Source organism: Fringilla coelebs (assembly GCF_963513975.1).
Source record: "Fringilla coelebs genome assembly, chromosome: 1".
Taxonomy (NCBI): domain Eukaryota; kingdom Metazoa; phylum Chordata; class Aves; order Passeriformes; family Fringillidae; genus Fringilla; species Fringilla coelebs.
Window position 1 is genome coordinate 150721264 of NC_140028.1, and position 13138 is coordinate 150734401.

The window sequence follows — 13138 nt, forward strand, 5'->3', positions numbered from 1 at the left end:
TGAAAAAACATGAAAAATAAGAAAAACAGCAAAAATATAAAACCTTTCCCTAAAACCCAGCATTTTTCCATCCATAGGTGAGGACATTGTGATCTGTGATTGCAGATGAGGAGCCCAAAAGGCTGGAGGTGACCACACATGGCATCCTCTGTCCATCTCTCCCCCTTCCCACCCTACAACTTCCATGACTCCTCCCTTCCTGAGACTCTGCTCCTGGCCTCTCATCACTCCAAAGTCAAGGTGGAGGCAAAGAACTAAGATTATTTGCTTTTTATTACAACTTCCAAAGTGCTTCTTCTGCTCACATGATCTTCTCCTTTAACTATCTCGTGCCAACAACCCTCTTCACTCAGGAACTCATCAAATTCTACCAGGTCTCTCCTGTACCACTTCACTTTAAGCCTTCCTTCTCCTCTCCAAGGAACACTGTGCTCACAGACACCTTAGGCTGGGAAATACTTTGTGGATGCCTTTCCCTGGGGAATGTCATCTTAGTCCTCACTTTCGGCATCCCCTGTTTGTTGGAGAAGTCCAACAGCAGTTGAAAAGATGGGGAAAAACATGGAGAAATAAGTTTAAAAATGTATAATCTATTTGTCCTGTCTCTTGAGACTGGAATAACTAATTTTTCTGTGCTTCTCAGTCTTCCCCAGCTTCTTCCAGGCTCCAGATCCCCTCTTTAATTACCTTGTGAGCACCTTCAAGTTCCCGGGAGGTTTTCCAGATACTCTCCCCTCTTTCCCACATATCCAAAAAATTCCCAATCACAGATGCAATGTCCTGGGCAGTGTCCAGATGCCACATCTCTGAGAAGCATCTCCCCATCCCTCCTTGCCCCAGCAGCCCCTGGAAAGAGGACCCACCCCCCCTGGCTACATCTTGGTGAGGCGCAGGACGTTGAGGCGCACGGGCAGGAACGTGGCGCCGGAGGCGTACTGGATCTCCCGGAGAACCCCTTCCCACTTCTTCTGCTCCTCGTCGTACCTGGGGAGAGGCAGACAGACAGTGGTGAGGAAAGGTCTCCTCTCCCTCCCTCCAGCTGCTCTCCATAGAGGTGGCAGCCCACAGGAGTTATTTGGCCACAAGAGTTTGCATGAATTTCAGCCCTGGCGTGCTCTGCTTTGGGGGATGTGGATATCAGCACGTGGTCCTGCAGGGGAGGGGATATTTTTCTTCTGGGAGTTGGGTGGATGGCACCAAGGTGGAACATCCATGGTGAAGGACAGCAGGATCCTGCTGAGGGTGCCAGAGCACTGAATTGAGGGACAGGAGCAGCCAATGCTGCACTAGCAGCTGTCACTAAAGTGCTTTCTGCCCACTCCTCTTGCATGTAAGACTATCTGCTTCCCAGACCAAGCTATCTGCTTCCCAGACCAAGCTATCTGCTTCCCAACCCAGACTATCTGCTTCCCAGCCCAGACTATCTGCTTCCCAGCCCAGACTATCTGCTTCCCAACCCAGACTATCTGCTTCCCAGCCCAAGCACTGGCTGTTCCCAGGGAGAGGAAGCATCGCACAGATGCTGCTCCACACCAAAGGAGAGGCTGGAACCTGCTCCAGGCAAAATGTCAACGCACAACAAAGCCAAAGGAGCAAATTTCCCCTGGTCTGTTGCCGTGTGAAGTTAGGATAGATCATTGAAGCACCAATGTGCCTGGCAAAATTCCCAGACACCCGGTGCTGAGCCTGCAGCCTGGTGCTGGGGTGACAACCTCCATCTTGCACTGACAGCATAAAAGCAGACAGAAATGATCTATTTCATTACTAGCATCCCTCCCATGCTCCCTTGGGGAAGGTTTGTCACCTCCAAACGTCGTTCAGCTCCGTTGGCACCAGCTCTCCCGACTCGGTCTCCACCGTGGCGAAGCCCCCGAGCAGGTAGAGCACCCCAGAGAGGCTGACCAGGCTGACAGAGCTGCGCTCCTGGGGGAACTCAGGGAAGGTGTCCCACCTGCCACGTGAGAGAGGGGACAAGGTCACAGAATCACAGAATCACAGAATCACAGAATCACAGAATCACAGAATCACAGAACAATGAGGCTGGAAGAGACCTCCAAGGTCATCGAGTCCAACCTATGCCCTAACACCTCAACCAGACTGTAGCACCAAGTGCCATGGCCAGTCTTTTTTTAAACACATCCAGAGATGGTGATTCTACCACCTCCCTGGGAGGAGCATTCCAGTACTTTATTATTCTTTCAGTGAAAAATTTTTCCTAATATTCATTTTGTACCTTCCCTGACACAGCTTGAGTCTATGCCCTCTGGTTCTGTCAGTGCTGCCAGGTGGAAGAGACCAACCCCAGCTGTCTGCAGCCTGCCTTCAGGGAGCTGTAGAGAGCAATAAGGGCACCTCTGAGCCTCCTCTTCTCCAGGCTGAACAGCCCCAGATCCTTCAAACTCCCCTGAAAGTTAGAGCATCCTGGCCACCCCCAGGCTGAGGATGGCCTCAAATCAGGATTCAAGAGCTGAGCTCACTAGGGGCAGATCCAGTTGTGCAGGTCTAGGTGGGATGGGACCACACCCTGGCAGTTTTCAGGAAAACTGTTCCCATCATCATTGTTCAACTTTGTTTTGCTTTGAGTGCACGGACCAGTATGTCCCAGTGCTGGGGCAGCAGCTGCAAGAGACACCCAAACTCAGAGGGTTTATTGTGTTGGGTGAAGCTCCAGGGAACCCAAGGATGACACGGTGGGTGAAACCACTTTGAGGACAAGCCTGAGATGATCCCCAGCCCAACCACAGTGACTTTGGTGATGCCCAGCTTTCTGAGAAACCATAGAACCCTAGAATTGCTTGTGTTAGAAGGGACCTTAAAGATTATCCAGCTCCAACTCCCCTACCATGGGTGTATAAACGGGAGGAACTGACATCAGGAGCCACAAACCAACTCCAGGGTGGTTGGAAGTTTCTGAGCCTACACCTACTCCTTGTGTAACCCCAACCCAGGACCTACTTGTTGGTGGCAATGTCGTAGACCTCCACTGAGTTGGTCAAACCAGAGTCAGTGACACCAGCTGCCACGTAGATTTTGTCCTTGTGCACGGTGGCTCCGAACAGGGAGCGGGCGGTTTTCATGGGAGCCACTTCCTTCCACTCAAACTTGGCTGGGTTGTAGACACACACCTTCTTCAGGCACTTCCTGGAGAAAAAGGAGAGGGGAAAGGAGCCTCAGTCAGCTGCCAAGGGGTGGTTTTGCACTCCTGGGGTTTGGGGGTGTCTGCTGGGAAGAAGGTGGGATCTCTAGGGAGGATTTTGCTCCTTCACATTGGCATGAGTGGAGGAACACACCTCCTTTGTTGGGTGTCCATGCCTGGAGCCACCACCTGTGTGTGTAACACATTCCCTCCTGCTGTATCTTTGGACAGGAGTCCTGAGAGCTCAGCTTGGTGCTCACACACCTGGATACAGGTCCAGACAGCCTCTTAGGACCTCTCACAGCCTTCAAGGCATTGATTTATTGCTCCTGATCCACCATGATGCTGCAGAATATCCTCAGTGACGTTCCTGTGGCCAGGTGGGCAGTGTGAGGATGTTCACACCTTTCAGACCATAACCCTTCCCAAGCTGGACCAGTCCTTGCTGGGTTGTGGAATGTTTGCTCTGCAAACAGCCACATTTGTGCCCTGCAAGGCAGCCACCATGATGCTCCTGAGAGAGGCTTTTCCTGCTGAGCTCGTCTCCTGCAGGAGGGTGGGATGGGCTCAGGGTGGATGAAGTTTTTCCCTCCTGTTGCAAATACACACCTGGATTTGACTATGGTGACCACTCTGCTCCACAAGCCCAAGACAGGGCACCTTAAAAGTGAAGGGGCTTCTTGCTCTTCAATGCCTCTCCCAGTCTAAGGGACATTTATATTTTTGTGGTTTGATTTGGAAGGATCCCCCATGAGCAGGGCCACCTTCCACTGGACCAGTTTCCCTCAAAGCCCCCTCCAGCCCTTCCAGGAGTGGGGCAATACATTCTCTCTCCTGTAAGGACCCTGCCATCTTCCTGATGTCCCTGTTGGCCTCCTAAGGTTTTGGAAAGGGCTGCAGGCACAGAGGTGAGCAGAGAAGGAAGGATCCACATCTCCCATCCCATCCAGCCCTCCTTAAACCAGGCTGAGGAGGTACCAACTCTGCACTCCCACTGGTTTGGGGGATTGCCTCCTTGATTTTCTCTTGCTTTTTGACTTACTTGTCACTTCCTTTGCCCCCGATGACGTAGACAAGATCCTTGTGTGATACCACGGCGTGGCCATAAACTGAGTAGGGAAGGGGATCAGCCTCACCCCACTTGAAGGACCTGGAAAAGATGGGGAAGAAGAAGATGGCTCAGGAAAAGATGGGAATCAAAAGGATTTGTAGCTTGCTGGATGATGCCTAGAGGACATGGCATTTCCCAGACCTAGAGGGGAGCACAGGGCTGGACTCAGTCTCAGAAACACAAGGTCTGCAATGGGGCAGGCTCAGACAGTAAATGTCTAATGATCCTAAAAATAATAATAATGTTCCTAAAAATAATAAAAATTATCCTAAAACAAGCAGAGTATATATGCTAATATCCATTATTTGCTTGATTATTTTCATGTAGGGATGGGGAGCAATAATGACCACTTGAACCTCTTTTTCTCCAAGCTGCTCCTGGTGCTCCAGACCCTTCCCCACCTCTGTTCCCTTCTCTGGGTTCACTCCAGCTCCTCAATGTCCTTCTGGTCATGAGAGGCCCAAAGCTGGATGCAGGATTTGAGGTGCAGCCTCACAGTGCCCAGCACAAAGGAAGGAACATTCCCTGGTTCTGCTGATACATCCAGGATGGAAGGATGGATGGATGGATGCAATCCACTGCCCTCTTGGCCACCTGGGCGCATGGCTGGCTCGTGTTCAGCCATGTTCAATCAGAATAATATCAACCAAATAAAACCAGAGATAGAGTGGTGCTGATCACATCCCTACCAGCTTCAAACTGATACTCAAACCACCCCCAAGGACTTAGTGGGGGCAGACAAATTCTTTCCCAGAGTCTGCAGGGGCAGATAAATGCCCTGCTCTGTGGGAATGGAACTGGTTTCAAATCTCTGCCTATAAAACAGGCTTGGAAGCACACACATCTAAATATAGACCAAGCAAAGGCTTGTTGATGGCTGCTGCTCTGTCTCTTTGGGGCAGAGAGCAGCAGGCTTTGGACGTTTCTGTCTCCTGAGAGAAGAACAGGATGGTGCCTTTTAATAAAGCTCATGAGCTAGCATGGGTCAGAGCCCATTGTCCAAAAATAATTGGATATTAAGCCTGATATCAATCAGGATGAGCCATTCTGTGACACATCTGAAAAATTTAAAAACAAGCTTTTCTGTTCAAACCTCTTTTGGTGAGACTACAGTGAATGTCACTGATCCTTTAATCAATGGGAAAGAGCAGAAGATTTTGCAGAAGAAAAAAACACCTCTGTACATGTCTCACAGGAGCACTGACTATTATCAATCCCAGATAACAAAATATCCCCATAAAGGCTTCCCTCTCCAGGAGGCTCAGTAAAGGGAGCAGCTGGAGTGAGAGAGCTCAGAGCCCCAGGGCACAGCTCAAGGGCAGTCCCAGCAGCCTCATACAGAGTTCAAGCCCTTCTCCCAAACCTTTTGACCCATGGCAGCTGCTCCACCTTCTCCTCCAAGCCCCCTCCCGCCCCACACTCACAGGGGACACTCACAGCCGGTCATAGCACAGGACTGAATCCAAAGTCTTCTCTCCCTCCTTCAGTTCCTTCCCTCCAACCACAAAAATCGAATTTTCTGCCTCCCCCAGGCCGAAGAGGCAGCGAGGGGAGGGCAGGGGGGGCATCCCCAGCCAGTCTGCATCCAGATGGTCGTACTGGAAGGGAACATATGGTGATTAGTGTGTGCCCATTTGGTGAGCAGGAGGCAGGGTCCAGAGGTGGAGGACAAAGTGTGTTCCCATGTGCAGCTTGGTCACCCCAGCAGCACTCTCTGCAATGCTCCTGTGCCTTTGTCAGCTGGAGCAGGGTGGGAGTTCTGAGAGCAAACCCAAGTCACAATTTGTATGAGAGACCTTTTATGACAAGGCATAAGAGCAGAGATGGGTCTGCAGCAACATGTTCTGCTTTATTCATCAAAACCTGGACCTTATAGAATTATGTTAAAGTTGGAAAATGCCTCTGGGATCATTGTGTCCAACCTTTGACCTGTCACCTCCTTGTCAATTCCATGGCACTGGGTGCCACATCGAGTCATTTCTTGAACATCTCCAGGGACGGGGACTCCACCACTTCCCTGGGCAGCCATCTCAGTGCCTGACCACCTTTTCAGTAAAAAAATTCTCCATGATGTCCAACCTGAACCTCCTTTGGTGCAGCTTGAGGCCTTGTCCTCTTATCCTGTCACTGCCTGCCTGGGAGAAGAGGCCAACCCCCCCTGCTCCAGCCTCCTTTCAGGGGGTTGTGGAGTGACAAGCTCTCTCCTGAGTCTCTTCTTCTAACCTGGAACTTGGAGCAAGCTTGGTCACCTTTGGGTGAAAGGCTTCTTGCTGCACTTGAAATGGATTAATTCTGGGACTGGAGGAATGGAAGCATTTCAATCCTAGAAATTTCCCTGAACCTTTTCATGCATAGAACACCTCACGGTATTTCATCCTGGCATTTTCCATCTCTGCCTGGTAACTGTGCTGCCAGCAATGTTGGCCACACAGATAAAGTGTGCCAGACCCATCTGACAGATGAGCAAGCTGCTGGATCAGATCACCAAATCCTTGGACAGCTGTAGATCAAGGCATTACCTCGTCTCCCACCCAAAAAAAATTGAAAAAAAAAAGAATAAAAACTCTTAGACTGGAGACTCTGAGCACTGTGGCTTAATGGGAACTGGGGGGAAAAAATTAATATAGCTTGATAGAGGAGGGAAGGATGTCTTGCAGCCAATTTTGTGGGACTGCAGGATGAAGCTGTGACGCAGCACTGCCTGGAGCATTGTTTGCCATGGGCTCAGGCCAAGGAGCTTCAGCCTGATGGGTTGGCTCCAAAGACTCGCCCTCAGCTGGGTGCCTGTGGTTTTTGTCTCTTTGTAAGCTGTGGTCCACACATGTGTTATTTATAGTGCAACCCCGAGCAGTTCAGTCATCGGGATAGTTCCTGCTTCTTGATGGATTCAGCATTGTTTTCGAGTCATGAATCTTGCAAGTGACAAAGAAAGGATACCCTTTTCCATCTGAAATGTCAATGGAATCATTTTGCTCCTGCCAAAATCTGCAAGGCCCCTGGGATTTATCAGCATTTTTATATTTTGGTGCCTGTCCTTAAATCTAAATTATCCCTGACCTAATGCACCTGGCTTCAGCAGGGGGAATGTGGAATTTGGGGGGATAGAAAGAGTCAGAGGGTGTAGGGAGCTGTGGCACAGTGGCTTGTCATAGAGCTGTATGTCTAAATGTGTTGTTTGAGCTGAAAAAAAGGGCTCGAAACCTCTCTTGCTCATACAGCAACTGTGAGCTACACAATGACACTGATGTAATAAATTAAACATTTGCAAACTGATGGCACTCTCCAGTCCCAGGGCTTGTCTGATTCTCCCAAGCACGAGTGATATGGTGATGTGTGAAGAGACCCTTCTTGTGGGGAAGAGCTGAAATTGGCCCCATGAAGCTCAAGGCATTTGCCACTGAGTCAGTGGCAAACTGGGAGCTGAATAGAGAAATCTTGCTTGTTTGCAGCTTAGAACCACAGAGTTCTTTGGGGGGAAAGGACCACCAAAGGTTTTTTACCCAACCCACGAGTTCAGAGGGGCACAGATTTGGAGTTAGAGCTGTTTCCCAGGGCTTTGTGCAGTCAAATATGGAATGTTTCCACGGATGCTGCCCCACCCCTGGAAGTGTTCAAGGCCAAGTTGGATGGAGCTCTGAGCAGCCTGGTTTAGTGGGAGGTGTCCCTGCTCATGGCAGGGGTTTGGAACTAGGAGATCCTCAAGGTCCCTCTCAGGATTCCATAGAATGGCCTCCCAGGGCATTCCATGATTCTGTGGAAGTTCTGTGACCTCTCTGGACCCTGCTCCACCTCTGCTGGGAAGATTGATCTTTAGGCACCGGTTTGGCTGATTTCATTGGCCTGCTCTTCACAGGTAACTGATGGGGTTGCCCACACCTCTGTCATCATGGACTGGACAGTGTGAAGGGCTGTGTCTCAAACAGGACACCCCCAGCACTTCCTCAGCTCTACCACTCCCTCCTGCTGCATAGGGCTGGGGTTTCTTCCTCCTGGCTTCCCATTCCCTGGACTTCACCTGGCCTGCACAACCCCCTGCCCCTTTCCAGGTGAGGACAAGCCTGGTCCCTGCATGATGTGCAGCCCCACTGATGAGGGCAATGAGCCAAGGCAGGGGTCAGGGCTCTGTGTCTCAGCTTGGCAACCACCCTCATTTTATCCTTTCTGCCTGGAGATGTTATTGTTTTTTCCCAGAAGATGTGAGCTTGAGACATGTTATTGTTTCTTCCCAGAAGATTTGAGCCATGAAGGGGAACAAAAAAAGGATTTCTGAGTATGGGAGGAAGAATAGAGGGTTTACTGGATTCCTTGGGGTCAGCAGGAAGGGCAGGAGCCTTGTGTTAGCTGTCTACAGGGAAAGAAATCTGGGCTGCAGCCCAGGCTGGGGCTCAGATTGCCTGCACAGCTCAATCCAGTCACAGCTGGGTCACTGCTGAGTTAGAACAGCCACTTTCCCTCAGGGGTATCCCCAAAGACAGCTCGTGGTGGTTTCCCTCTCAGGATGGAAATAGCTGAGGCAGAGACTCTGAGCTGGACCAAGCCTGTCTCCAGGGGCAGGAGCAGCACTGGGAACGGGCACGTGTTGGGAGGCAGGGACGTGCCCTGTGTCCTTGGGCTGTTTGCTCTGTGGCTGCAGCTGCTGCTGCTCCTTTTTCAGCACGGGGCAGCGGCACCCTTGGGTTTTCCTGGGGTTCATAACCAGGGAAGGCAGGGGATGCCAGGTCTGATGCCATGAACCTCCCAGTTTGTGAACCCTGTGACAGCCAGGGCTGCGCCAAATTCACTGTTCTAAACAATCCTCTCCTCAGGATTTGGATCAGCAAGGCTCATTCCTATTTCCTACTCCTTCAAACCTTCTGCCTCATCTACCACAACCATCCCTCTGTGGCATCTTCCTCAAAAATAAATGGAAAAGAATCCCCACTAAAGCAACCCTGATCATTCTCCTTCGTTTACAGCTTTCATTTTAACATCACATGACAACAAATATTATGGGCTTTGCATGCAAGCTAAAGCTTGGTGATGTTCCCAAGTGGTCAAAGAAACAAAAGAAGGACAAAGGTAGTACCTGTAGGAAGTAGGAGCTCATGGGATCCTCTTTGTTGTCCTCGTTGTAGTACAGTCCTCCAACAATGAAGATCTGATTCTCTTTGGTCACCAGACTGACGTGGTTCTTTGGGATTTGAGTAGACAGGGAGGCAAAATAGCACTCGTTGGCGTTGGGGTCATAGGCCACCGCTCCACTGTCACTCACCATGAAAATCAGGTCCTGGAGGAACATCCCAAAGCGCATCGTGTCATTCAGGATCCCGGGGAGAGCATCCTCCTCCGTATCTTCCCCTTCCTCCACCGCTCCATTGACAACATCCTCCTTTGCTTGATTCTCACTGTTCTTCTTCACTTTCTTCTTCTTCACCACGGTGAACTTGCCTTTCTGGGCATCCTTCACCATCTGCAGCTTCTTGAGCAGCTCGGGGCTGGCCTTGACCACGGCGTGCTTCTCCACGTGGTCCCTGATGTAGTCGCCGGGCATGAGGCGGAAGCGGATGCTCTCGAAGATGACAGGCAGGGCCTTCTGCCGGCTCTCGCGCTCCTTGGTGCCCACCCACTTCATCACCACCTCGAAGACGCTCTCCTCCTTCTCCACGTTGAGCGAGTCGCTGGAGATGATGGCGATCAGCTCGTCGGGGGAGAGCTGGTAGAACTCCTCGTCCCGGGAGACCAGCGCGAAGCGGTCGCAGATGAAATCCCGGGCGGCCACGGCCAGCCGGGCGCAGTCCAGCATCAATCCCAGCCGGAAGATGGCCAGGCAGTTGCTGAGGCAGAGCCTCTTCTGCAGGAAGGACACGCACACGGTGAAGATGGAGGGGATCTGGAACATGTTGGCCACGGAGAAGATGTCCTGCACGTTCTGCTCGGTGATCTCCAGCTCGGAGGTGTAGATGTAGTGGAGGATCTTGCCCATCACGTCTGGGTCGACGTCTTCCAAGCTGATCTCCCTCTTCTTGCTCTCTTCCATGTCTGAGAGGAACATGGCCCGGAAATACGGGCTGCAGGCTGCCAGCACCAGCCGGTGGCAGGGAAACTCCTTCCCTTTCACTTTTAAGACGCAGTCCAGAAACTTATTGTGGTCCAACATGTCTTTGAGTCCATCCTGGAGAAGAGTTTGCTGGTAGAGACGCAATTCTTCCACTTGCTCAAGAGGCAAACCCATGGTGGCGAATAACCGCTCGTTCTTTGCCCCAGTCCTTCTCTTATGGATAAATATTGGTGGCTGTAGCTAAACCTGAGTAAAGAAACTTGCTCAGAGCAGAGCTCACAGCCTGATGGGCTTCCAGACCGCTGGCACACCGGGAATGTGAGACAGCTCCCAGCTGTCTGTGCACTTCAGCTTCCAGCTCGGGGCTTTATATATAGACACAGCGCTGCAGAGCTTAAGGAATCCATAGTGCAGCATGTGTAAGCCGATCACCCTTTAATATGACACATTGGACAAGGAGGGAGGGAGGGGGGCCGGGGGAACAGCTGTAATTCCAGCCCCAGGAATTCAGGAAGGGTCTGTCAGCTCGTGAGTCACCGCGGGGAGAGCAGCAGGTTTGGCTGCTGTGACACCATGGGGGACACGTGCGACCCATGGGTCTGGGTGAATCTAACAGCCCAATTTGCTGTTTGGGTCATGGGTGGCAAGGCTGGGACTTCCTCCTGATGGTGCTCTGAAAATGCTGGACCTTTAGCTGTGCTGAAAATAGGCCATGAAGTCAAAGCTGGAAGGATGTGCTAAGGGAAGGTCTTGTGTGGGCTCTGTGGCATCCCCAGCTCCAGCCAGCTCCCACCCAGGCCTGCTTTGCTCCACAGGTTTGTCCTTTATTCTCCTCTGGAGTCACTTTTCCGGGGTCTGGAAAGGGGTGGGAAATGGAGATAGAGGTGTTTATTTACAGCCCTGTATGGGATACGAGACCTGTGCTGGAAGTTCCTTTAAAATCCTCACTAAAGCAGGAGATTTGAGGACAGTGGGAGAGGAATGGCCATTTTTCCCTGCAGTAGGTGCTGGAGTCACCATCCCTGGAGGTGTGAAGCAAAGACTGGACACAGCACTGAGGGCCATGGTCTGGTTCAACCACAGGTTGGAGCCAACCCCAGAGCTCTTTTCCAGCCTCCCTGATTCTGTGACTCTGTCAAGCATGCAAATGGCCCCAGTGGCACAGTCTCTGGGCACCTTGGCACCAATAAATCCATCCTTTCCAGATCCTGGTGACACAGAGCATCTGAGGCAGAATAGAAATAAAGGAAATGCAGTAGTGGGCTTAAACTCACTGATTAGGACATCTAAACACAAATACCTTCCAGGAAATTGAGGGTCTCCTGCTCAGACCTTCTGGTTCATCATTCCCCTAGAGACACAGCAGGACAACTTGCCTGGCCTGGAGCTGATGCTCCAGGGTGGCTGAGCTCTCCAGCAGCTTTTGTGTCCTGCTTGCCTACCCATGGATGTCTAGGAAGTCCCCTGGGCCCTCAAATGGCCAGGCCAGGTCCAGCTATTCCCACAGAGATCACAAAGAAGCAAATTAGTTTTGACAGACATGGGTGAGCAGAGTAGCTATAATTATTTATACCCATAGTAAAACTTGCACATGAATCTGTTTTATCTCTTGCTGTGGACCCTCTGGGCTGTCTGACACTCAGTGATGGCACAGATTTAATTAATGATTTAATTAAGTCTATGAAAAAATATTAGCCATTATTCTTGGTGTGTTTAAAGCCACACAGCCCTTTACCCTGGCAGGGACATGTTTATAAAAATTGCTATGGTGGTTACCTCTAGAAAAGGTAGGGAGCTATACCAGTATGAAGCCCTTCTGAACTGGTGTGGTTCCAGCAGCATCTGGGAGGTACCAATCCAGCAGGGAAATAATCACAAGCTGTTTCCAGAGCTCACATCCTGAGCTCTCCTGTGCTGCTCATCTGTGCCAGGATCAAGCTCCGAGTGCTGATCTTTGAACTGGGTCGAACTTCAGGGTTCTTTGCTCCCTGACATCTGGGGCTGGACACCCCCTCCCTCCCCTCTCTGCCCCCTCTGCATCAGCTCTGTGCCATCCCAAGTTTAATCCTGTGTTCTTGTGCCACCAGCTGGGATTTCCCCCCTCCCTTTGCCTTTAATCTCCCTCGAGCCCTGCCTTGTTTTCCTTTTCGTTGTGCTGCCAGCTGAGTTTGGCTTCCTTATCCCCCACCCCAGGGGGTGCCACTGCTAAAATTCAGCTGCAGCCCTTCCCAGAGGAGCTCTGGTACCTGGTGGGTCTCTGGCATCTCCCAGGTTGGTGGCTCACCCAGGGAAAGGGCTCTGTTCTGGTCCCAAACCTGCCCTGGGGACTCCAAGGGCTTTGGTGGCTTTGCCCAGCAGCTGGAGCAGCTCCCAGGTTTGGGGAAGCAGCCCTGGTTTTCCAGGAGTCTGGGTGCACTGTCCTGCAGGTCTGACAGGGCCACAGGCAGGGATTTCCAATGACCAGTGGATTCCCACAGTCATTAAATGTGTCCCCAAGTGGGCAACAGTCCCCCAGGACACGGGAGTGGGTGGAGGTCCTGGTTTCATCTGGGAGAGTTAATTTTCCTCCTGCAGAGCTGTGTTTTTCCTGATCTAGGATGAGGATAATATTGATAGCTCACTGATATTTTGGCTCCTACTGTCATCCTCACCCTGAGTCAAGGATTTTCCACCTCTCACACTCTGCCAGTGAGGAGCTGCACCAAAGGCTGGGAAGCAGCATGGCCAGGAGAGCTGACCTGAGCTGGCCAGAGGGATATTCCATACCACAGAGCATCATTTCCAGGATATAAACTGTGGAAATTACCCAGAAGGGAGCCAATTTGCTGTTTGGGGACAGGCTGGGCATCAGCCA

At 51.3% G+C, this 13138-nt stretch overlaps 1 protein-coding gene across 1 annotated transcript; it reads right to left on the reverse strand.

The window, feature by feature from the left end:
- Window positions 1-872: 872 nt before the first annotated feature.
- On the reverse strand, window positions 873-10458 carry KLHL40 (kelch like family member 40; the record flags this gene model as incomplete). The annotated part of the gene is made up of 6 exons (XM_084205416.1): window positions 873-984; window positions 1805-1951; window positions 2956-3141; window positions 4179-4286; window positions 5685-5845; window positions 9313-10458. 6 exons carry the CDS (start codon window positions 10456-10458, stop codon window positions 873-875), a joined length of 1860 nt encoding a protein of 619 aa, XP_084061542.1.
- Window positions 10459-13138: the final 2680 nt, after the last annotated feature.